Consider the following 19,569-nt stretch of genomic DNA (forward strand, 5'->3'; position numbering starts at 1 on the left):
ACGAGTCATCTCTCTGAGCCTTTCCTACTTTATCATGCTGCATTGTTTGCAGGTTCCATTTCCCCTCTATTTGTTCTTCCGCATTTCACATCCTGTCTGGAACACCTCCCTGCCCACCATTCACCCACATAGCAAAGATAGCTTAGGCACTCCCTGTATTCCGCACGGGCGATTACTAGAACACTTGTAATTCTATCCTCTTTGTCTCAGTAAGTGTTAATTTTGGTTTTCCTGTGATAGAATAAAAGCAAATTGAAGGCAGCCACTGTATCATAGTTATCCTGACAAGCTCACACCTGGCACACAGTAACCTGAACATTGTTGGCTCGCAGGTAGTTTTCTGAATAACTGAATCGGTGTTATCCTTGCTACTCCCCGAGGAAGCACCAGACTGTCACAGGGTACGCAGAGTAGGCCCTCCCATTTAACAAACAGATGAATTAGTAGTTGGCTATGTGTCTATCCATATCCAACACAAGAACTTTTAGGAGAGTTAAAAGAACTTCCTAATATTAGAAACTATTAGGAAATTATTGTTAATCTTGTTAGTTGGGACCATCATGGTTAGATAGAAAACATGTCCTTATTACTAGTCCTTATTACTAGAAATACATATTTTAGTATTTATAATGAAATATCATGATGTATATGGAATTTACTTTAAAATACTTCAACAACAAAATAGATGAAGCAATATGACAAAGTAACTATTGTTAAATTTCGTTATGTGTATATTCTAGTCTATTCCAACTCTTACATATAATTGGTAAGGTGGTAAGAATGAATAATAATCTAGAAACTAATGTGATTGCCCTTAGGGAAATCAGTAACAAGTGACACAACTCTAATGTGAGAATATGACATGCTTGAGAAAGTACAATAAGGTATAATTTAAAAGCAACTGAAAGTGATTCACACCAGGAGAAGCAGAGGACAGCATTCTAAACTACTTACGGGAAGCAGGAGAAGGATTTCTTATTTAGAAATAAATTTTTTATATCTGAGAAAATAAATTTCAAATACTACATGAGACCAAAAAATGTGATCAATTATTTATTTCTACTTAGGGAAAATAGATTTTTCTTTACATATATTCTTGAACTTTTCTTCCTATACATGTAAAACCAATTCATTCACCAACATAAATAAATATAAATAAATTAATCTCAATATTACAAAAGAAGATTTACAATTTGGCTATGACCATCTCACTTCAGAAAGATACACCTTTTTCTCATGTTAATATCATAACATCTCTGGATATTTTTAAAGACATTAAGTCAATAAAGACACCTTTCATGCTTTCATAGGGGTCTTTCTCCAAGTGAAAAAAAAATTTGTCCTAAAACAAAATTATAGCCAATCCATCTTACTTACAAGTGAGAGGCTAAGTCTTGTTGTGGTACCTGTACTTGTGTGACAAAGAAGGAATTATTTCTTCATTCTATGTTCTTCCTTTGTCCCCAATTAACCCAAGAAAATCAACTCTTGGGTCATAAGCATGTTTTTCCTTTAGGATATTTTGCCACCCCATTCAGACTCATTTTAATGGAATAAGAAAAGATAAAAATGCCCTCCAGTCAAGGGTTATTTTATAATAGGATTCATCTCTTTTTGGCAAGTTTGCTCAGAAGAGACTGATTTTAGATTTTTTGTTTGTTTGTTTGTTTCTTTCCAATATCCAGTTACTGTTTTTAATTTTCTTTGTGAACAAAATAATGTACATATCTAGTGAGGAAAAATGATATTTTCTTTTCTTCATGCTCACATTCTAAGTATGAACAAACCTCTACACTTTCCTACACTTTTAGGAAAGTAATCACTCTAAATCTTGCAAGTTGTTCTATTGGTTTGGGAGTGTCCAAGGACAGATTCACTTCTCCTTGCTTTGTTGATTTTCCTATGCCCCTTAAAGACAAGGATAGTATGCAGAATGAAGAGCACTATTCCATTTATTTCGTCCACTCCTTCAGAAAGGTCTAAGAAACTAGAAATATTCTGCATACTTGTGTGCACTTTCTTCTTAACTCTTCTTCGGATAAATCAGCTAGCCCATGGTAACTAGCGTCACAAACAAGACTGTCAATGTTACACATGCATGTCCTGAAAGTTAAAAAAGAAAAGTAAAATCAAAATAAATTTATTGACTGATGATACACATTAATCTTTTGGTTACCACGTATGATAAACAGTGAAAATTAATCGGTTAACATGGCATGCAAAACAAATGCAAAATTAGTAAGTTATCCAATCTCGGCCAGTGTACACTCTAGGGTTTAGTAGCTAGAGTAACAGCGATTAAAACAGGACACTTGAGTTTTTCAGTTTCTTGAAATTAAGTGGCCAAGTTAGAATCAATTCGGATACTTCCAGATTAAAAGTCAATGAAGACCCCCGACATGGGCAATAGAGAAAAGTGTCATCAAAAGACACCTTGAGGAAGACACCTAGAATGTTTCCTAGATATGTTTCTATTAAGTTATTTTTGTGTCATAATTTTGTGTAACATGAAAGGGATGTAAAATCTATAAACATGACTTATAAAAGACACCATAAAACAAATCTCAATATTTCCTATATACTGGAAACTCTCAAAGCCACCAAGCAAAAAGGAGAAACAAATACAACAAAAGCAAATCATCTCATGATGCAAAGTCATAATGAAGGCATTCCTATTTGCAAGCCCTAATTTCTTCCCCAAATATTTGTGGCATTACTAACATCCAATCATTTCAATAAACTGAGTGCAAAATGCAAGATGAGATGATGAATGAAGAATGGATGACATGTCATGCTAATGAATGATCCAATCTGTTAGTCATTCACTCAACAAAGAAAAACCAGTATGACAAGATAACAGAGGTCTGGGCCCCTATTATTTTTGAACAGTCGTGGATAAATCCTGTACCAGCTGTAGTGATGGACATTTTGCAAGACACAGAAGTGTGACTTTATAAAACCACATACTTTTTATAATTTAGCAGAAGGTCTTACTTCTGAGGCATCACCAGTCACAGTTAAATTTTGAAACACAGCACTGAATGCTTTGCTGTTTTCATGAAGGTAATAAGAGCTGAATAGTAGAGAAGGAAAACACTAATTGAATTACATAATTTTAACTTCAATCAAAAAGCAGTATCAGCATTTCCTTACAATCACATCCCTTTCATGAACTAAAACATATGCAAACCCAACATTTCTAAAAAAAAGTAAATCCTTTGATAGGCAAACAAAGGATCACCGATGAAGGTACAAGATCACCTTTACATCAACTCTCTTCCCTGTCCCTATTCAGATCCAACTTTTAGTTATATTGGTATGAAATCAGGAGCATAACCAGGAATGTACAAAGTTAGCTCTTAACTTCAACAGCTTTTATTTCCAAAACAAGGCAAGTGGAGTGTTTTTTAAGTGCACACGAAAAAGGCAAATACTTTCTTAGGGGTTAGCACGAATTTCCTCTGACTCAGAAATAGAGGAATTCAGTTTACTGCGAAACCCCAATAAAATTCAAAACAAATATTCCATTCTTCTACATTTCAACACTTTCCATCCCAATGGAACCATCATGGCCAATTATTTTACTGAAAAGTGTGTAAAGAAACTGAAACCACCTGGAGAGGGCCCCATGAGCTCCACATTCCAACCAACCCGCCTCACCTACCAAGCCACAAAGCACTAGCTCTGGAAGGTAAACCCATAAAGCTCTAATTCAAAAGGAGAGCCAGAACAAGGGCAAGGAAGTACATAAGATGAGTGCTTTATTTTTTTTCTAACGGTAGCTTTGCTCAAGCGTCTGTGCCAACTTAACTCACTTTATAGGACTCTGAATTCTGTTCGTTTTTGGTGGACTCTAAGCCACATTCTTAAAGTGTTTCTGAAAAATCCGAAATTAACATATTAACTTAGATAAGTTAATACTGTATAAATTAATGTACTTTACTATATATAGCATCTAAAACATTTTATTGACAGTAAACACGTATCTATTTAAAAGCCCACAAAGCCTAGGACACAATGGCCAGATAGTTTTACTGTAAGCCCGAACCATTTAGTGACTTAAAGAATATTTACATACTTTAGCTTACAACAGGCTTAAATAATATTGTTAAGAAGAAAGGTAAGAGTACAGAGGGTAAAAAGTAGATAGCTCACATCACTTCCTAAATTAAAACAGGCCATTTAGTAACAGCATTAGAGTCATTTTTAATTAATGAGAAAAAATAGACAGGCATTAGGGCAGTTCAGAAATAATTCAAGTTTCTATGAACTCTACACTAAGTTTTCTGAATAGTAAAATACACGAAACAGAGGAGGATCCATTTAAATAAATCCTCTGTCTACAGGATATGTCAGAGCCAATTATGACATTATTCTTAACACACGCACATTGAATGCAGGTCAGATATTTCAAATAATACTGATTTTTTTTCTATGTGTTGCTGTTTTACCATCTGATGGCTTTCCAGGTACCAAGCAACAGTCTACCTTCTTCACAGGTGGCAGCTCATTTGATCCTTACTACAATCCCCTGAGGTAGGTGTTCTATTTGCCCCACTTTACAAATAAGGAAGGAGGCATCAGAGAAGTGACATTGCCCGTTTTCACCCGGCACAGGTGATTCCTGTGAATCCCAGGAGGATTCAACGCAAACGGTCAAGCTCCTGGGCCTGCCCTCTTAACCACTGTTTAGCTGTTCTGGCGTGTTTTAATGAATACAACCAGAAAAAGGCCGAATCACAGGCAATCTGACAAGTCTGTTAGAAGCTGATTTTTTTCCCCAGGTTTTTGGCTTCTGTGTAACACACAGATACTACCAGAAATTGTACTGAGTGGGGGAAACAAGGTGAGTTGATTAATTGATGGCTTTCAAATCGTTTTCCTTTGAAACGTTAAAGTCCTTGATTCTACTGAAGAAGTAAAAAAAGAAAAAAAAAGACAAAGTCTGTTCACCTAGGGAATTACAGAGAAAAGGAATCAAGAGATAGGATGTCAAAAAATACAATTAAGCTAAGAAAATTATGGTCGGATACAGTGTTAAGTTTTACTGGAAAGAAGCTGAGAATACATTTTTTTTTAATTATCAGAATTTCTGCTCACCCTGATTTTCCATAGTGCCAGAAAATTTTGATTATAATTAGGATAACAATTACAGTACCAGCAACAAGTCCTTGAGGGGGGAAAAGATTTGGTAACACAGTTAATAGAAACATGAGCAAATAAATATACAGTGCAGTTTCACAATGACAAACACACCGGTAACAAGCCAAGTTAAAGAAAAACAGGAGACAGGAATTATATTCTGTGTGTGGCTTTCTCAGGTCACAAGTTTGACAGTAAAACATCATCATGCTCAAATAAAATGTGTCTAACTGGTTGGGGAGAGGCTTCTGAAGTATTTCAGCCCCACCATGCTCAATTTTAAATGCTTTTTGATCATTGATCATTCCAATATGATGACTGCATTATGTAATTTCAGGACTAGAAGGTTTCTTGGAGTTCACTGTCATTGTGTAGATGAGTAAACTGAGTCTCAGAGAGGCGAGGGCTACATATGTGGTTAATGGGGAAGCCATTTACTCTGTTCCTAGAAAAGATAAGAGCTGTAGGCATTTTGCCGTCACAGGAAAGGTAGTATCACCTGTGCACGGAGGCTAGCCCATGTTTTCCTTACAGAATATGCTGTTCAGTGTTTAGTCTGTTGTAGATAAAATTTCATTTAGGAAAGCTAACATTTCCTTTTAAGATCAAATGCACTATTTTGAGTTGAATGACAGAAAAAGAATTGGTCAAATAAGTTGGTCAACAATAATTTTTATAGCTTGATTTTTGACACACGATCTTTCTTCTCCAAACACACCCTTTCCCCATACCATTCTTTGTCTCCCTTTTCCTCCCTACTCCACCCCACAAAGTCCTTGAGCTCTATTCTTTTGATCTGTATTGCAAAGGAAATTACACATGACACCAGGAAAACAACGGAAGCTGATGTGACCAAATCCCAAATTGGTTCCAAAATCAGCAAAAACACACATGCCACACAATTGCATTGTCATAGGGATACATGATGGAAGAAAACAGCTATTTCTACAGCAGGTTAAGTTTTTACAGTATTTTACCCAATCAATTTCTTTCACTGATCCCCTAGCTCCAGATTGTTAGCTCAGAAAGACTGAATTCATAAAATAAATCATGGCTCCTCAAAAATTTGGGTTTTTTTTTTCCCTTCACCACTCCCATGAATGCCATCATTTTCAGTGATTGTAAGACCATCCCATTTTCAATTTGAATGATAAATGAAGATCGAAAAGTTTAAAGTGACCCAAAGTATCTGGATGACAGAACTAAAATCTTATTCTTAGAACACTGACCAGCAGATATATGTAATTCTAGAAGAATATGTGCAGAGACTCATGTTTTCACCGGAAACTAGATCAAATACAGAAATATGAGAAACAAGATTCTACATAAATGATTCCTCAGTAAATTAATAAGAATATTACTTCCCAAATTGTAAACAAAGATATCTTTGAGTATAAAGGCAATAGCTATGATCTCAAAATTTACTTGGTATCTATGGAAAACCAACCCAAGCGATTCAGTCTCATTTTAAGACTTATGGCTTAGAATACGTGAGGCAATGGAATTATGATTATGATACCAACATTCTGAATCATTAATTGAAGAACTTTTAGGTAGGAAAATTATATAATTTTAGAAAACAGTTTTCTCCAAGTAAAAGGAGTATTCTAACAATGTTCCTCAATAGGATGATATTTACAGTGTTTAAAACACTATAAAGCCGTTTGTCACCTCGTATCTCATTACTCCAGTAACTAGCACAGTACTTGGCAAACAGTAGGAAGTGTTTAGAAAATATTTATTATTAAATAGCATTGAATAATCTTTTTGCAGATGAGAAAACTGAGATCAAAAAAGGCTATGTTGAATAGTTTGTCACCAAAGAAAAAGTGATTTCTAATCCCAGATTCTGGTCACAATTTTAATTGTTCATAGTATGCTCAATAAAAACACCTGAAGGTTATTTGAATACCATTTATATTAAATGGGTACTAAATTAACATGTATAGTATCCATCCCCATTCCTGAAGAAACCAAGTCAGAATTCCACTAAAAGATCTGATATTAATTTAAGGATTCTATTTCTGAAGAAATGTGGGTTTGTCCAGTCACTTCAAAAGGTCTCACTTATATATAATAAAGTGGAAATGCAGTTCATATGCAAAACTAAAGAAGTTGTTAATAGGTTGTTCTTCCTTATAATCCTATTTAACCTAATAGAATAAAGGAACTGAGGTCTGTAGACAGTGGAAGTCACACCAGAAAGAGTCTTTTATAGAAGGGAAAAAAATGTGCTGGAGTAAACCTTAAGTTTTCAGATTTATAAATGACAATTCAAGACTACTTCCTTAGCAACACCCATAGGACCCTTAAAGGGTTTTGTTTTTATCAGTGGATTTTCTGTGCCTCTATATTTTTTAAGTGAGGGAAATTCAAATGCCTCTCTGGCCAGCCTAAGCAGATCAATGAAAAATTATATGATTATGTTACCTTATTTCTTAACTTTGAATTAAGCTTCAAAGACTTTAAAAGAGGGATCATAAATGAGAACATGGAGACTCAGAAAGATTAAGTTCAATCATCTGGGTTGAATAATTACTAAATTAAAAAAAAAAAAAACCAACAACCAACAGGATTCAAGGCCCGACTCCAAAACATAAGCCTGTCTTCTATACAATGTCAGCTATGTGGAGCATGTATTCTCAATGGGGGTAGGAGTATCCCAAAGGGGTGAAAAAAAATCTTACTTTTTTAGGGTATAAAGTATAGATATACATACAGAATATAAATAGATTTACAGTATATCAATGGTAGTAAAATTTCATGGTGGGGGTTATTAGGGAAAAAAATGTCTAAGAAGTTCTGTGAGGGGGAGAAGGCAATAAAGAAAAAACTATTTTTGAGAAACACTGGTACAGAGTCAGCTGAATGGATAGCTTTAAACCTCACAATAAAGTCTTCACTTACGTGGCAAACAAGGAAGTTCTGAGATTAGTCAGTCTCTTTCTTAGCAGAATTAAATAGGAAAAATTCAAATACTTCCAAAGTTCTAGTGTCATCCACATTAGTCACTAACCTTGCAAGGTAATCAAGAAAAGCAATTTCCTTGCAAGTTGAGTTTGCTTATCTTCCAAATGAAAAAAAAAAAAAGTGGCAGGAATAAAAGGCGCAGCATAAGGAATTTTGTTAACGACATTGTAATAGCAGACGGCAGCTACAAGGGTAGTGAGCACAGCATAGTGTATATACACTTGTTGAACACTATGTTGTACACCCGAAACTAATGTAACACTGTGTGGGTGGCAACTACACTCAAATTTATAAAAAAAAAAAATTGATAAAAATAAATAAAAATAAAATGAGAAAAGTTACCCAATTCACAGAGTAAATTGAAGAAATAAAGATAATTTTTAGGTTCATATTTTACAAGTATGGGATCCCAAAGAAAAATATTGCCACATGTCTGATGTAAGAAAAGGGAAAGAGCTCCTCTTTATTTTTGAGCACAAACTGGAATTACAACTAACTCTAAGGGAAAGTTTCTGGGAAATCACATAATACACACTTCAAGAATTTCAGAGAAAATAAACACCTGAAACCTTCCTTGGATGCCACTGCGCAGGCGAGAAAAAGCCCATCCACTAAACTTATCATTGTTAATATTAAATGATGAAATCATGAAGTTTTCATTTAGAATACATTTATTTCTATTTAAAATATCAAACAAACAAAGTGAATTCCAACTGTTCAAACCTTCCAAGATAAATATTTTAGCTAAGGAAAAGTTCATTCAAAATATAAAAGAACTATAAATAATAATACTAAAATACTACTCTCAGCTTGGGCCCCTTGTGTCATTCATGCATACATCAATAGGCAACTTTAGCTTATAAGAACATAATTTAAAATATTCACTTTTTTATGAGTATATTTTCTATTGGACATTATTTATTAACATGCCAACTTAGCTGTATTGCTTCTTAACAAATGCTTCTTTCACCATCTTCTTCAGGGGTTATTCATCTTCTTGTTAAAATTTGTACCATCAAATAATATATTTATGAACACTCAAAAAAGGACTGGAATAAGGGCTAGAAGAAATCGCAACACAAATATGTCCTCCTATCTATAACAACAGAATAATTTTAAAGCTATCTTTGCTTTAAATCACAGACAGGGAAAGGAAGAAGAAGAGGATGCAATTAAAGGTAGCATTCCGGTTTATTTGGAAGAGAAGTGAAGGAGTAGTTTGCGATTACTTATAAAATATTTGAGGCTTAAAAACCGTATTGATAACTGCCTCCTTCTCCTTCTTCTTTGGCCCCTAGAATGATTATGCATTGACACACAGGCATTCAATAATACTTGACTGGCTGGCTAAATGACTTTAAGTCACCCTAAAATTACCTTGGAACAAGAACATGGTTGGAAATACTTAGGAATATACCGAGTACCTAATGGTGTCCAGCAAACATGTCGATAAAACGCATTTACCTTTCTTCTCTTTGACACCTTTAAACATCGCATTTTAATAGTATTCTTAAGACACTTAAGAGACAACATTCTCTCCCAGGGATATGGACTGTACAGCCCACAGTAACGACAATTCCTTTTAACTGCCGAAGAACCAAACTTACCAGTTGTAATGGTGCTAGCACCTGAAGAAGAAAATAAAAGAAAAAAAAGAATTAAAAAAAAACCCCAATAAATTTAAAGTCAACGATTTGCTAGCAATTTAACATATATATCCACAGAATGTACTTGTTCAAAAGTAACTCAGATTTTCATAGCTGAAAGAAATAATTGTAAATAAATTTATGAAAAATTATATGTTAACTTAATCCAACAACATATATACCAGTATCTACATCTATTCAATAGAATCAACACTATAAATATGAAACATGTAGAGAGTTAGTGAATACTGAAACACCATATAATTCAGTTATATGACTTGATGGCAAGAAACAAGTTAGAAAGCTTAACAGAGTAAATAACTACAATCCAATCCCATGACCAAGAAGCTATCAGAAACTGAGGTCTCTCTCAGCAGACTCTATCAAAAGCTCAAATTACCATAGCATGTTAATTTTTACACCTTTCGAGGACTATGGAGGCGCCACTGCAAAATAACTTTCAAATAAATATATTGGTAATAATACGCTGCTCTCTTAAGTAGTGAACAGATTTACTCAAAGTACCACTGAGAACAAGGAGATATTATGCAGCAGAAAAACCAAAGGATTTGGAGCCAGCAAACAGATGTTTAACTCCTAACTTTGTCCCTATAAGCTGAGCACTATATGAATCATACAAATTAATCTCTGAGCCTGTAATTCATCATCTATAAAATGAAGCCAGAAAGGCTTATTTTGCAAAGTTGGCACAAGGACTCATGTCTAGAAATGGGAAATGCATGGTACACACCACTATGGCACATACCCAGCAAGTAGCAGCGACTTTCTTCTTCAATTTGAGCATAAAATAGTATATGATTTTTAAAGAATAAGCTAACTGCACAAAAGAGAGAAATCTGACTCGAAATATTGGTTGTATTTTCATCATAGTTATTGACTCAGGTTTCATTCATTTTTTTTCAGGTTTCATTTAAATTTGTTTCATTGTCATATATATATATATATATATTTTTTTTTTTTTGCAAAAAGAAATAGTTCAACAAAGTACTGTAACAAATTTATATAAAGTGGAACTTATTTCTCTTTGCCTTGCTCCATGAAAAATCAGGTGTACTCATCGTAAAACCTTTAGGCCCAGGGAGGTCATAAAAATTGGAGAAGTTGGTAACCTCCTACGAGTGTTAAAAGTAATGTACTAGATCTAAAAGCATCAACACAAGCTATAAAACCGATGTTGAGGGCCAAAAGTTAAGTCAGATAATGAAACATACAACATGCTGCTCATGTAAATCATAAAAAAATACAAAACAATATCATGTACTACTAATGGATACACGCATACAGCATAAGAATTAAAACATAGCTAGAATGCTTACGCACCAAGCTCAGGAGAGTCAGTGCCTTAGAGGGAGAGAAACGGAAGTGGCACAAAACATAGTATCTGTAATGTTAGAATTCTTAAAAAAAGAATGGCAAAAAAGGCTTCAAGAGAACAACTGTGAAATGAATGAAATCCCCATGAAGATATGGTCATAATGTGTAAAACTATTTTTAAAAACTTTCAAAAGAGGGCAACCTGGGTGGCTCAGCGGTTTAGCACCACTTTCAGCCCAGGGTGTGATCCTGGAGACCCGGGATCGAGTCCCACGTCGGGCTCCCTGCATGGAGCCTGCTTCTCCCTCTGCCTGTGTCTCTGTCTCTCTCTGTCTCTGTGTCTCTCATGAATAAATAACTAAAATCTTAAAAAAAAAAAAAAAAAAAAAAAAACTTTAAAAAGAGCTATAAAAAACCCACAGTGATTTGATGCCATCGAAGAATGAGCAAAAGCAGGCAGGAATGGCTTAAAATTTCATGTACATGCCTGTACTTGGCTTTTTTACCTAAGGGATCAAGAAATAAAGGAAAGTTCAACAAGGATACGGGTGATATTTCAAGCTCTTAAAAATTATCTGGGTGATGATGGTAAAACAGGCTTCATCATAGCAGTTCTGAAATTTGGACAAAATATGGAAAAGCAATAATCACAATGATTTGAAAGCACTGGTGGGGAAACTAAGAAGACAAGCAGAAGCCGGCTGAAGCCAAAAGAGGGAGAACCATATGCCATGAGGGAAGGTCCTCGGGCCATGTGGTGTAGGGGGCAGAAGCCAGGGTCCTACTGGTTAGGGAAGTCAGAGGACGGAGTTCAGGATCATCGACAGAGCACCTGTAAAGTAAGGGGGCAAGTCTGAAGGGCTGCCAACATTTTATTTCTTGATGTTTGTAGTGGTTACACAAATATTTGCTTGAGAAAAGTTACTGAGCCATACATGGGTGCTTTATGCAGATTTTGTGTGTATGTGTGTGTTGACTTCAACTAAAAAGTTAAAACAATTTTAAAGAAGTCTCTTCTGGCTCAAAGTCCTATTGAGATTTCCCAAAGAACTGAAAAAAAAAAAAAAACAACAAGGTGGGGGGGCTCTCTCTAACAGGGAATAAGAAAGTCTATAAAAATTTTGGCTCTACATTAGGCAAGTTAATAGACAAGGCAAGAACATCCCGGTAGCCCGAAGCAGCAGTCATCAGTAAGAAGGGTTTCATTCGTTCACTCAAAGCGTATTTCTGAAGTCTACAGCGTCTTTTACTCCACTTTTCTAAAAATTGTCATTTAAAGACCCTGTGTAAATATAGACTATTTCAAAGAATTCTGCATTTTCTGTTATTTAGAAGACACAGTTGACATGCTCTACCAAATTAGCGACTCTACGGAACCTAGAGAGATCCTGGAGCGTGCTGAAGCAATGGGTCTCTATCAATAAACTGGACCCCAAAAATGACCATAAGGATGGTACATATTTGGTTCTCTGAAGGATCTTGAGGAACTCAAGGACCCCCTAAAGCTCAGATAAAGAACAGAGTTTCTTTGCCAAACTTAATGTAGCATTGTTTTCATGGAGCCCCACTCTTTTTATATATTATTACAGAATGTTTCACCCTCACATACTCCCAATCTGCCTCTGAAGAAAGTCAAGAGTGTTCATAGGAAAAACTCGTTCCACCATAGCACATTAGATCCCCACTCAGGAAAACCTGAGTAGTGTCAACTAACCTGAACCGGGGGTCCCTCTTCCTTTAGGTGTGCTGGTTGCTCTGGGAACAGCTGAACTCTGTTTTGCTGTAATATGAGCAAAGGTCAATCTTTTTGTTGTGTGGAGACCCTTAGTCGTTGGGGCATGTACAGCAGTGGACTTTTGTGTTGCTGGAAGGCGCTGTGTAAATGAAGCTTTCGTTGTGGTGGATTTATGGGTTGCTGGGATGGCCTGTGTAGCAGATGCATTTGCCATGATGGGATTCTGGGCTGCTGATGGGGTCTTTGTAAATAGAGCATTTGATGTGGGGGATTTTTTGGCTGTGGCTGAATCATTTCCTGTGGTGCGTTTCTGAGGAGGTGATGGGACCTTTGTAGATGAAACATTTACTGTGTTGGGTTTCTGAGGAGTTGGTAGGACTTCTGTAGCTGAAGAACTTACTGTGTTGGGTTTCTGAGTTGATGGGACCTTTGTAGATGAAACATTTACTGTGTTGGGTTTCTGAGGAGTTGATAGGACTTCTGTAGCTGAAGAACTTACTGTGTTGGGTTTCTGAGTTGATGGGGCCTTTGTAGCTGAAATATTTACTGTATTGGGTTTCTGAGGAGTTGGTAGGGCTTCTGTAGCTGAAGAACTTACTGTGTTGGGTTTCTGAGTTGATGGGGCCTTTGTAGCTGAAATATTTACTGTGTTGGGTTTCTGAGGAGTTGGTAGGGCTTCTGTAGCTGAAGAACTTATTGTGTTGGGTTTCTGAGTTGATGGGGCCTTTGTAGCTGAAATATTTACTGTGTTGGGTTTCTGAGGAGTTGACAGCACTTCTGTTGCTGAAGAACTTATTGTGTTGGGTTTCTGAGTTGATGGGGCCTTTGTAGCTGAAACATTTACTGTGTTGGGTTTCTGAGGAGTTGACAGGACTTCTGTAGCTGAAGAACTTATTGTGTTGGGTTTCTGAGGAGCTGATGGGACTTCTGTAGCTGGAACGTGTGCTGTAGTGGTTTTCTGAGGAGTTGATGGGGACTTTGTAGCTGGAGCATTTATGGTGGTGGGTTTCTGAGGAGCTGATGGGACTCTGGTACCTGGAACATGTGCTGTAGTGGTTTTCTGAGGAGTTGATGTAGCTTCGACACCTGGAACATTCGCTGTAGTGGATTTCTGAGGAGCTGATGTAGTTTTGGTACCTGGAACATTCGCCGTGGTGGGTTTCTGAAATCCTGGTGTGACTGTAGAAGTCTGAGAACCTTATGTGGAAGAAAAATGTTTAAAAAAATTTAGCTAAATAATGCTGTCAAGTTAAGACTTAGGAACCATTTGCTTCCTCTAGGACTTCTCTCTTTCTCTCCCACAAACACCCAAATACAAATATGACATTTAGGAAACCAAGTCTAATTGTGATTTTCCCAGGGAACTGAAACGATGCATTGTTTTTACTTTAATATAAATTATACTTGTGGCCAACTAAAGTAGGTTTACACCAAAGTAGTAGTACTGAGGTTCTTAAGCTGTTTTCCGTGTTAAAGAAAAGAAGCCAAAGTCAGAGTTGGTGGTGATCTCATTCTGCGACACACCCCAAATTAAGATATTTTCTCTCACTAAATGTTTTCCTTTGCTTATGCCAGGACCAAAGAACCAGATATAACCACTGGACAGGCAGAGATAATCACAGCATGGTTCCTTTTTCTAATGTTTTCAGGACATGTAAGTGACCTTGGGAACTTGTTCTGTTTTGCTTCTTTTTTTTTTAAAGTAATACAGTTGACCTGAATAAAATTACTCTTTTTCCCCTTGTGCCGGATGCCAACTTTACACATTTGAGTTTAGTCCCTCAAGGGACCATAAGACCACAGATCAGCGAACAAACCTCTGAAGTGAACTCGGATTAGGATCCTATTCTGAAAATCACAAATCTAACCATTTAGTACAATGTTAGGTCTTCAGTGCCTGTTGGTTATTGGGGTTGCTTACAAACTCCCTTCTAGGGCAGCTAGTAGGGCTGCGTTTCACCACACACTAGAAGAGAATTTCTCTAATCCCTCTGAGCTTTATCATTCCTCATGGGTGCAATGAGGACAAAAACAAAGCAAATTTGAGAGCATTATGGTAAGGACTGAGAGAAATAACGGAGGTAAGTCATCTCACACAATGCCTGCCCCTGGAGCAACCCATTTTACCATTCAGGTGTGCCACCACCAGCACTGCGGGCACACATTCTGCTCCACGTACCCAGGTGCTGTGTCACTTACTTCTGCTTCCCGAATCTACCTCTGAGGACAGTGGAGAAGTGATAACTCAGGTAAAACACCTGGCCAGAAGCACAGCCCTTAGCACACAGACAATGATGGATGGTAATGTTAGGGTAGGATTTTATATGGACTCTTCCTCTAAGATGCTCATATATAATATTGATTCTGTGTTGCACTAGGCTGGTTCTCATTTTTGGTCCAGCAGACTTACATGCTACCATAGTTTATGTTTCCTGGAAATGGCTCTTCCAGTTGCCTTTTTTGGTTTTTGGTGTCTAGTTTAATTCCATCACCATCGGCGCACTCCAAACTATTTCAATCTTCCAAACCACATCATGATTTAGAGCCCAGCATATGGTCAGTGGTCCATGTACACTTGAAAAATTTTTTCCCATCTGTCCTTGTGGGGCTTCCTTATGTCCTTATGACTCTTAGCATGTCAATTTTTTAAAAGTTTGACTGTTGCTTCTATAGTCTTATTGATTTTTGGTTGCTTATTCTAACAGCTATTGAAAGAGGTATGTAGAATTCTCAAACTATAATCATGGAATTTGTCTATTTTTCTTTCTGTCCGTTTTTTTTTTTTTTTTGCTTTTGTTTTTGTTTTACATGTGGATGGAAGCTTTTTCTCGAGTGTTCATAGATCGCAGATCGTGATAGATTCCTGTTGGATGGACCCCCTTTATCACTATGAACTGTCATATCTTAAAGTATTCTTTGATATTAATAGAACTGGCACCAGCTTCTTTTTTCTTTTTGGTAACTGTTTGCAAAGTATATTTTTCCATCCTTTACTTTTGACCATTCAGTGTTTTAATCATTAAATTGTGTCTCTTGTAAACAACTAATAGGTCTAATTTTTGTAATCCAGTCTGACTCAAATTACACTTGGTGTAATTACTGATGTAGTTGGGTTTATATTAAACACCTTACTATTGGCTTCCTCTCCCACTCATCTATTTTATGTTTCTCTTCCTCTCTTGTTTCCTTTTGGATGAAGTGTTTATTATCATTCCTTTGTTAGCTTATGATTTATACTTTCTGTCACTATTATTTTCCTGGCAGCCCTAGTGATTACAGTAGGTATTAGAGGATAAGTCAATTATGCAAAGTAACAATTTTACAACCTTTTAGTATTGCCAGAGCCTTTTAACTTTTAAATTCAATTGACCTCTTTCTGCCTTTTGCTCTGTTGCTATTATATACTCGTACTCGACATACAAGTCAAACCCCAGAAGACACTGCATTTATCATTTTGTACAGTCCATATTTGTGTACTTTGCTAGTGTGCTTCATTTCCTCTTGCATTTTCATGTTTTTCTTGGGATTATTTTAATTCTACTTGAAGGAATGCCTTTACTTTGTCATTCTGTGCAGGTCTGGTCTGCTGGTGACAAGTGCCCTTAGTTTTCGTATGAGAACATCTTCATTTTGCATTCAGTTTTAAAGGACATATTCATTGGGTAAAGGATCTTAGGTGAGCAGTCATTTTCTTTTCTTTAACTTGAAGGATTTCTTCTTACTGTCTTTGGCTTCCATAATTTTTGCTGAGAAGTCTATGATCAGTTTTAGCATTGCTCCTTTGAAGATAATGTGTCTTTTTGTTGCCTGCTGCTTTTATCACTATTTTGAGTTTCCAAAATTTTTGCCATGAGATATGCCAGAAAGTGGTTTTATTTTTATCCCTGAGAACCTCTGGAATGGGTTCATGTATTTGGAGCATTCTATTATCTCTTGGAATACTTCTATTTTTTTTCATTCTGTTTATCTCTCCTCTTAGCTAACCTATGTTAGAACAGTTTCACATGTCTCAAATAGCTCCTGAAATGCTATCTATACTTTACATTTTTCTTCCCTCTTTGTGCTTCTGGGCATTATTCACGAACCTTCCTTTCAGTTCCTAATGCTGTGCCCTAATCACTGTTAAACCTATGGTGCTCTTCGTTTCAGATTTTAGATTTTTCAGTTGTAGCATATCTACTCCATTTTCATAGATTCCAGTTCTTTGTTGAAATTCTCTATTTCTTTTTTTCCTTTAATACCTTAAACATATTAATCACTTATCTTAAAGTCTTCATCTGTTAACTCCATTATCTAGACCTCCTTGATCTGGATTTATCTTCCCCTGATTTGGTTATAATTTCTTGCTTCTCTTCGGGTCTAGTAACTTTACTTTCCGTTTTATACCCTTCTGCATGATTTTAATATTACTTCACTGTCTATGTATACCATTCATAACAAAAAACTGTTTTTAGTGAGCACTGACATTCACAAATTCATGCTAACACAATTCTTTGTATAATTATAAAAGCAGCATTTGCTCAAGTCACACTGGCATTCGCATATAACATTGTGTAAACAAATACCACCTGCGAGGGTCACTATTTCAATCCCTCACCTTAGTCTAAGCGTCCCTCACAACTGAATAAAATAAACCATACATACAAAAAGCTTCCCTCACAACTATTAATAAAATAAACCATTCATACAAAACACCTTTTGTATGAATATTAACTTACTGAATGTGATCTGGTAAGAAATGGCAAATTTAAGTGAACTTACTAAAAATGTGAGACATATTATGTGTGTGTGTATCATATGCTATATGTGTGTATTTATATATTCATACATTTTACATTACCCCATGTTTTCCATATCAGTGGTTCCTCCTTCCTTGGAAATCACAGACCCCTCTGAGAATCTGATGAAAAATTGTACCCCTCCAGAAAAATGCAAATATGCATATGTACCACATTTTCCATTCATTTCTCAAGGAGTTCATAGAATCTGTGTAGTCTAAGTATAGACCAAAAGGTAAAAATAAAACAAAAATACAACTATGCAAACTCATTACCTCTGCATTCAGGTGGCGGGCCGCTCCATTCTCCTTGATCATCTTTAACAGTACAATAAATAGAGTTCTCTCCAATCAGGGTGAAGCCGATCTTACACTTATATTTTACAGACTGTTGATACACGTAAGTCTTCTGTGGATCATAAATGAATCCATTGCTAATTTCTGGTGGATCTGGACAAAAAATCTCTTTAAAAAAATCCAACATAGTTTACATTAATAAAGCTGCCAATTACTTTAATAAGTTAGGACTACAATATGTTAGATAATTTGTTTAAAAAATTAAAAAATCTACCATTTCTAAATTCAGCATTATCAACCAGAGAGCTTAGAAATACCTATTAAGTAATGAGTAGTGTGTTTGGAGTTTTCGATACAAATGGTATAAAACATGAATGCTAATTTTGAGATCAAAGTATAGAAATGAGATTTAGGAGGAGGCTAGTGGCTCAATTGGTTAAAAGTCTGCCTTTGGTTCATAATCCTGGGGTCCTGGAATTGAGCCCCTTATTGGGCTTCCTCTTCAGCAGGGAGCCTGCTTCTTCCTCTCCCTCTGCCTGCCACTCTCCCTGCTTGTGCTCCCTCAATCTCTCTCTCTCAGTCAAATAAATAAATAAAATCCTTTAAAAAAAAAAAGATTTGTAACATACATGTAAAGCAAAAATTATAATAAAGTCCTCACACATTACATACCAAACTGTGCAAGAAAAAGCAAATACTGCCGGAGTTCAGACAGAGGTGAAAGCAGGGCAGAGATTTTTTTTTTTAATTTTTATTTATTTATGATAGTCACAGAGAGATAGAGAGAGAGGCAGAGACACAGGCAGAGGGAGAAGCAGGCTCCATGCACTGGGAGCCCGACGTGGGATTCGATCCCGGGTCTCCAGGATCGCGCCCTGGGCCAAAGGCAGGCGCCAAACTGCTGCGCCACCCAGGGATCCCAGGGCAGAGATTTTTAAGGAGGAAATGGAACTTGAGTTTAATACTGAGCTAGCTATACCCGGGACGCCTGGGTGACTCAATGGTTGAATGTGTCCGCCTTTGGCTCAGGACATGATCCCAGTCCTGGGATCGAGTCCCGCATCAGGCTCCCTGCAAGGAGCTTGCTTCTCCCTCTGCCTATGTCTCTGCCTCTAAATAAATAAATTAAAAATCTTTAAAAAAAAAAAAACAACTGAGCTATACCCTTCTGCTAAGAGGGCAGAGAAAAGGGCATTGCTCTGCATTCCGGAGGGAAATGATGCCAAAATGAAAGGAGCCTAGAAGTCACATGGCATACTTAGGAAACAGGAATAGATCATTTGAACAGAGCAAAATATCTAAAGTATCAGGATTACATTTTGACTTTCATGATAAAATTTTTTAAAGCAAATATTGACTCACAGTCTTTTACTTAAAGTAAACTTATTGAGCAAGAGGTATAAGTAGAGTGGCTCTAGGCATACCTGGCAATAGCCCTGATAAAAAATGCAATGGCTCACACTGTCTAGAGGCAGGAAAGCAATGTGATCACTTGTGGACATCAAATTTTGTTACATCGAGTGGCCTTAAGTATCCAGAGAATACCAATAAACGTTTAAGTTACTTTTAGGTCACTGATCAAAGCAAGGAGCAAGAGCAAATTAATCTGATTTACACTGGGCTAGGGTGCCTGATGACTACACATCACCATCAGTACAGTTCAGAGA

General features: G+C 36.4%; 1 protein-coding gene across 7 annotated transcripts in view; it reads right to left on the reverse strand.

Moving 5' to 3' along the window:
- The window catches only part of CD55 (CD55 molecule (Cromer blood group)), a 46,125-nt gene that overhangs the window by 19,376 nt on the left and 7,180 nt on the right, over window positions 1–19,569 (reverse strand). The window contains exons 6-12 of one of the 7 annotated variants that reach the window (XM_072733381.1): window positions 17,882–18,070; window positions 13,864–14,025; window positions 12,808–12,873; window positions 9,720–9,740; window positions 5,101–5,170; window positions 2,968–3,073; window positions 1,041–2,103 (exon numbers count right to left, since the gene is read on the reverse strand). In XM_072733381.1, coding sequence (XP_072589482.1) covers window positions 2,971–3,073; window positions 5,101–5,170; window positions 9,720–9,740; window positions 12,808–12,873; window positions 13,864–14,025; window positions 17,882–18,070 — 611 coding nt within the window. In that variant the 3' untranslated portion in view covers window positions 1,041–2,103; window positions 2,968–2,970. Of the gene's footprint in view, window positions 1–1,040; window positions 2,104–2,967; window positions 3,074–5,100; window positions 5,171–8,765; window positions 9,741–12,788; window positions 12,874–13,863; window positions 14,026–17,881; window positions 18,071–19,569 lie in introns of those variants that run through there. The other 6 variants (XR_011996410.1, XR_011996411.1, XM_072733382.1 and 3 more) reach the window with 6 other exon arrangements.

The sequence above is a fragment of the Vulpes vulpes genome, chromosome 13 (assembly GCF_048418805.1).
Source record: "Vulpes vulpes isolate BD-2025 chromosome 13, VulVul3, whole genome shotgun sequence".
Lineage (NCBI taxonomy): Eukaryota > Metazoa > Chordata > Mammalia > Carnivora > Canidae > Vulpes > Vulpes vulpes.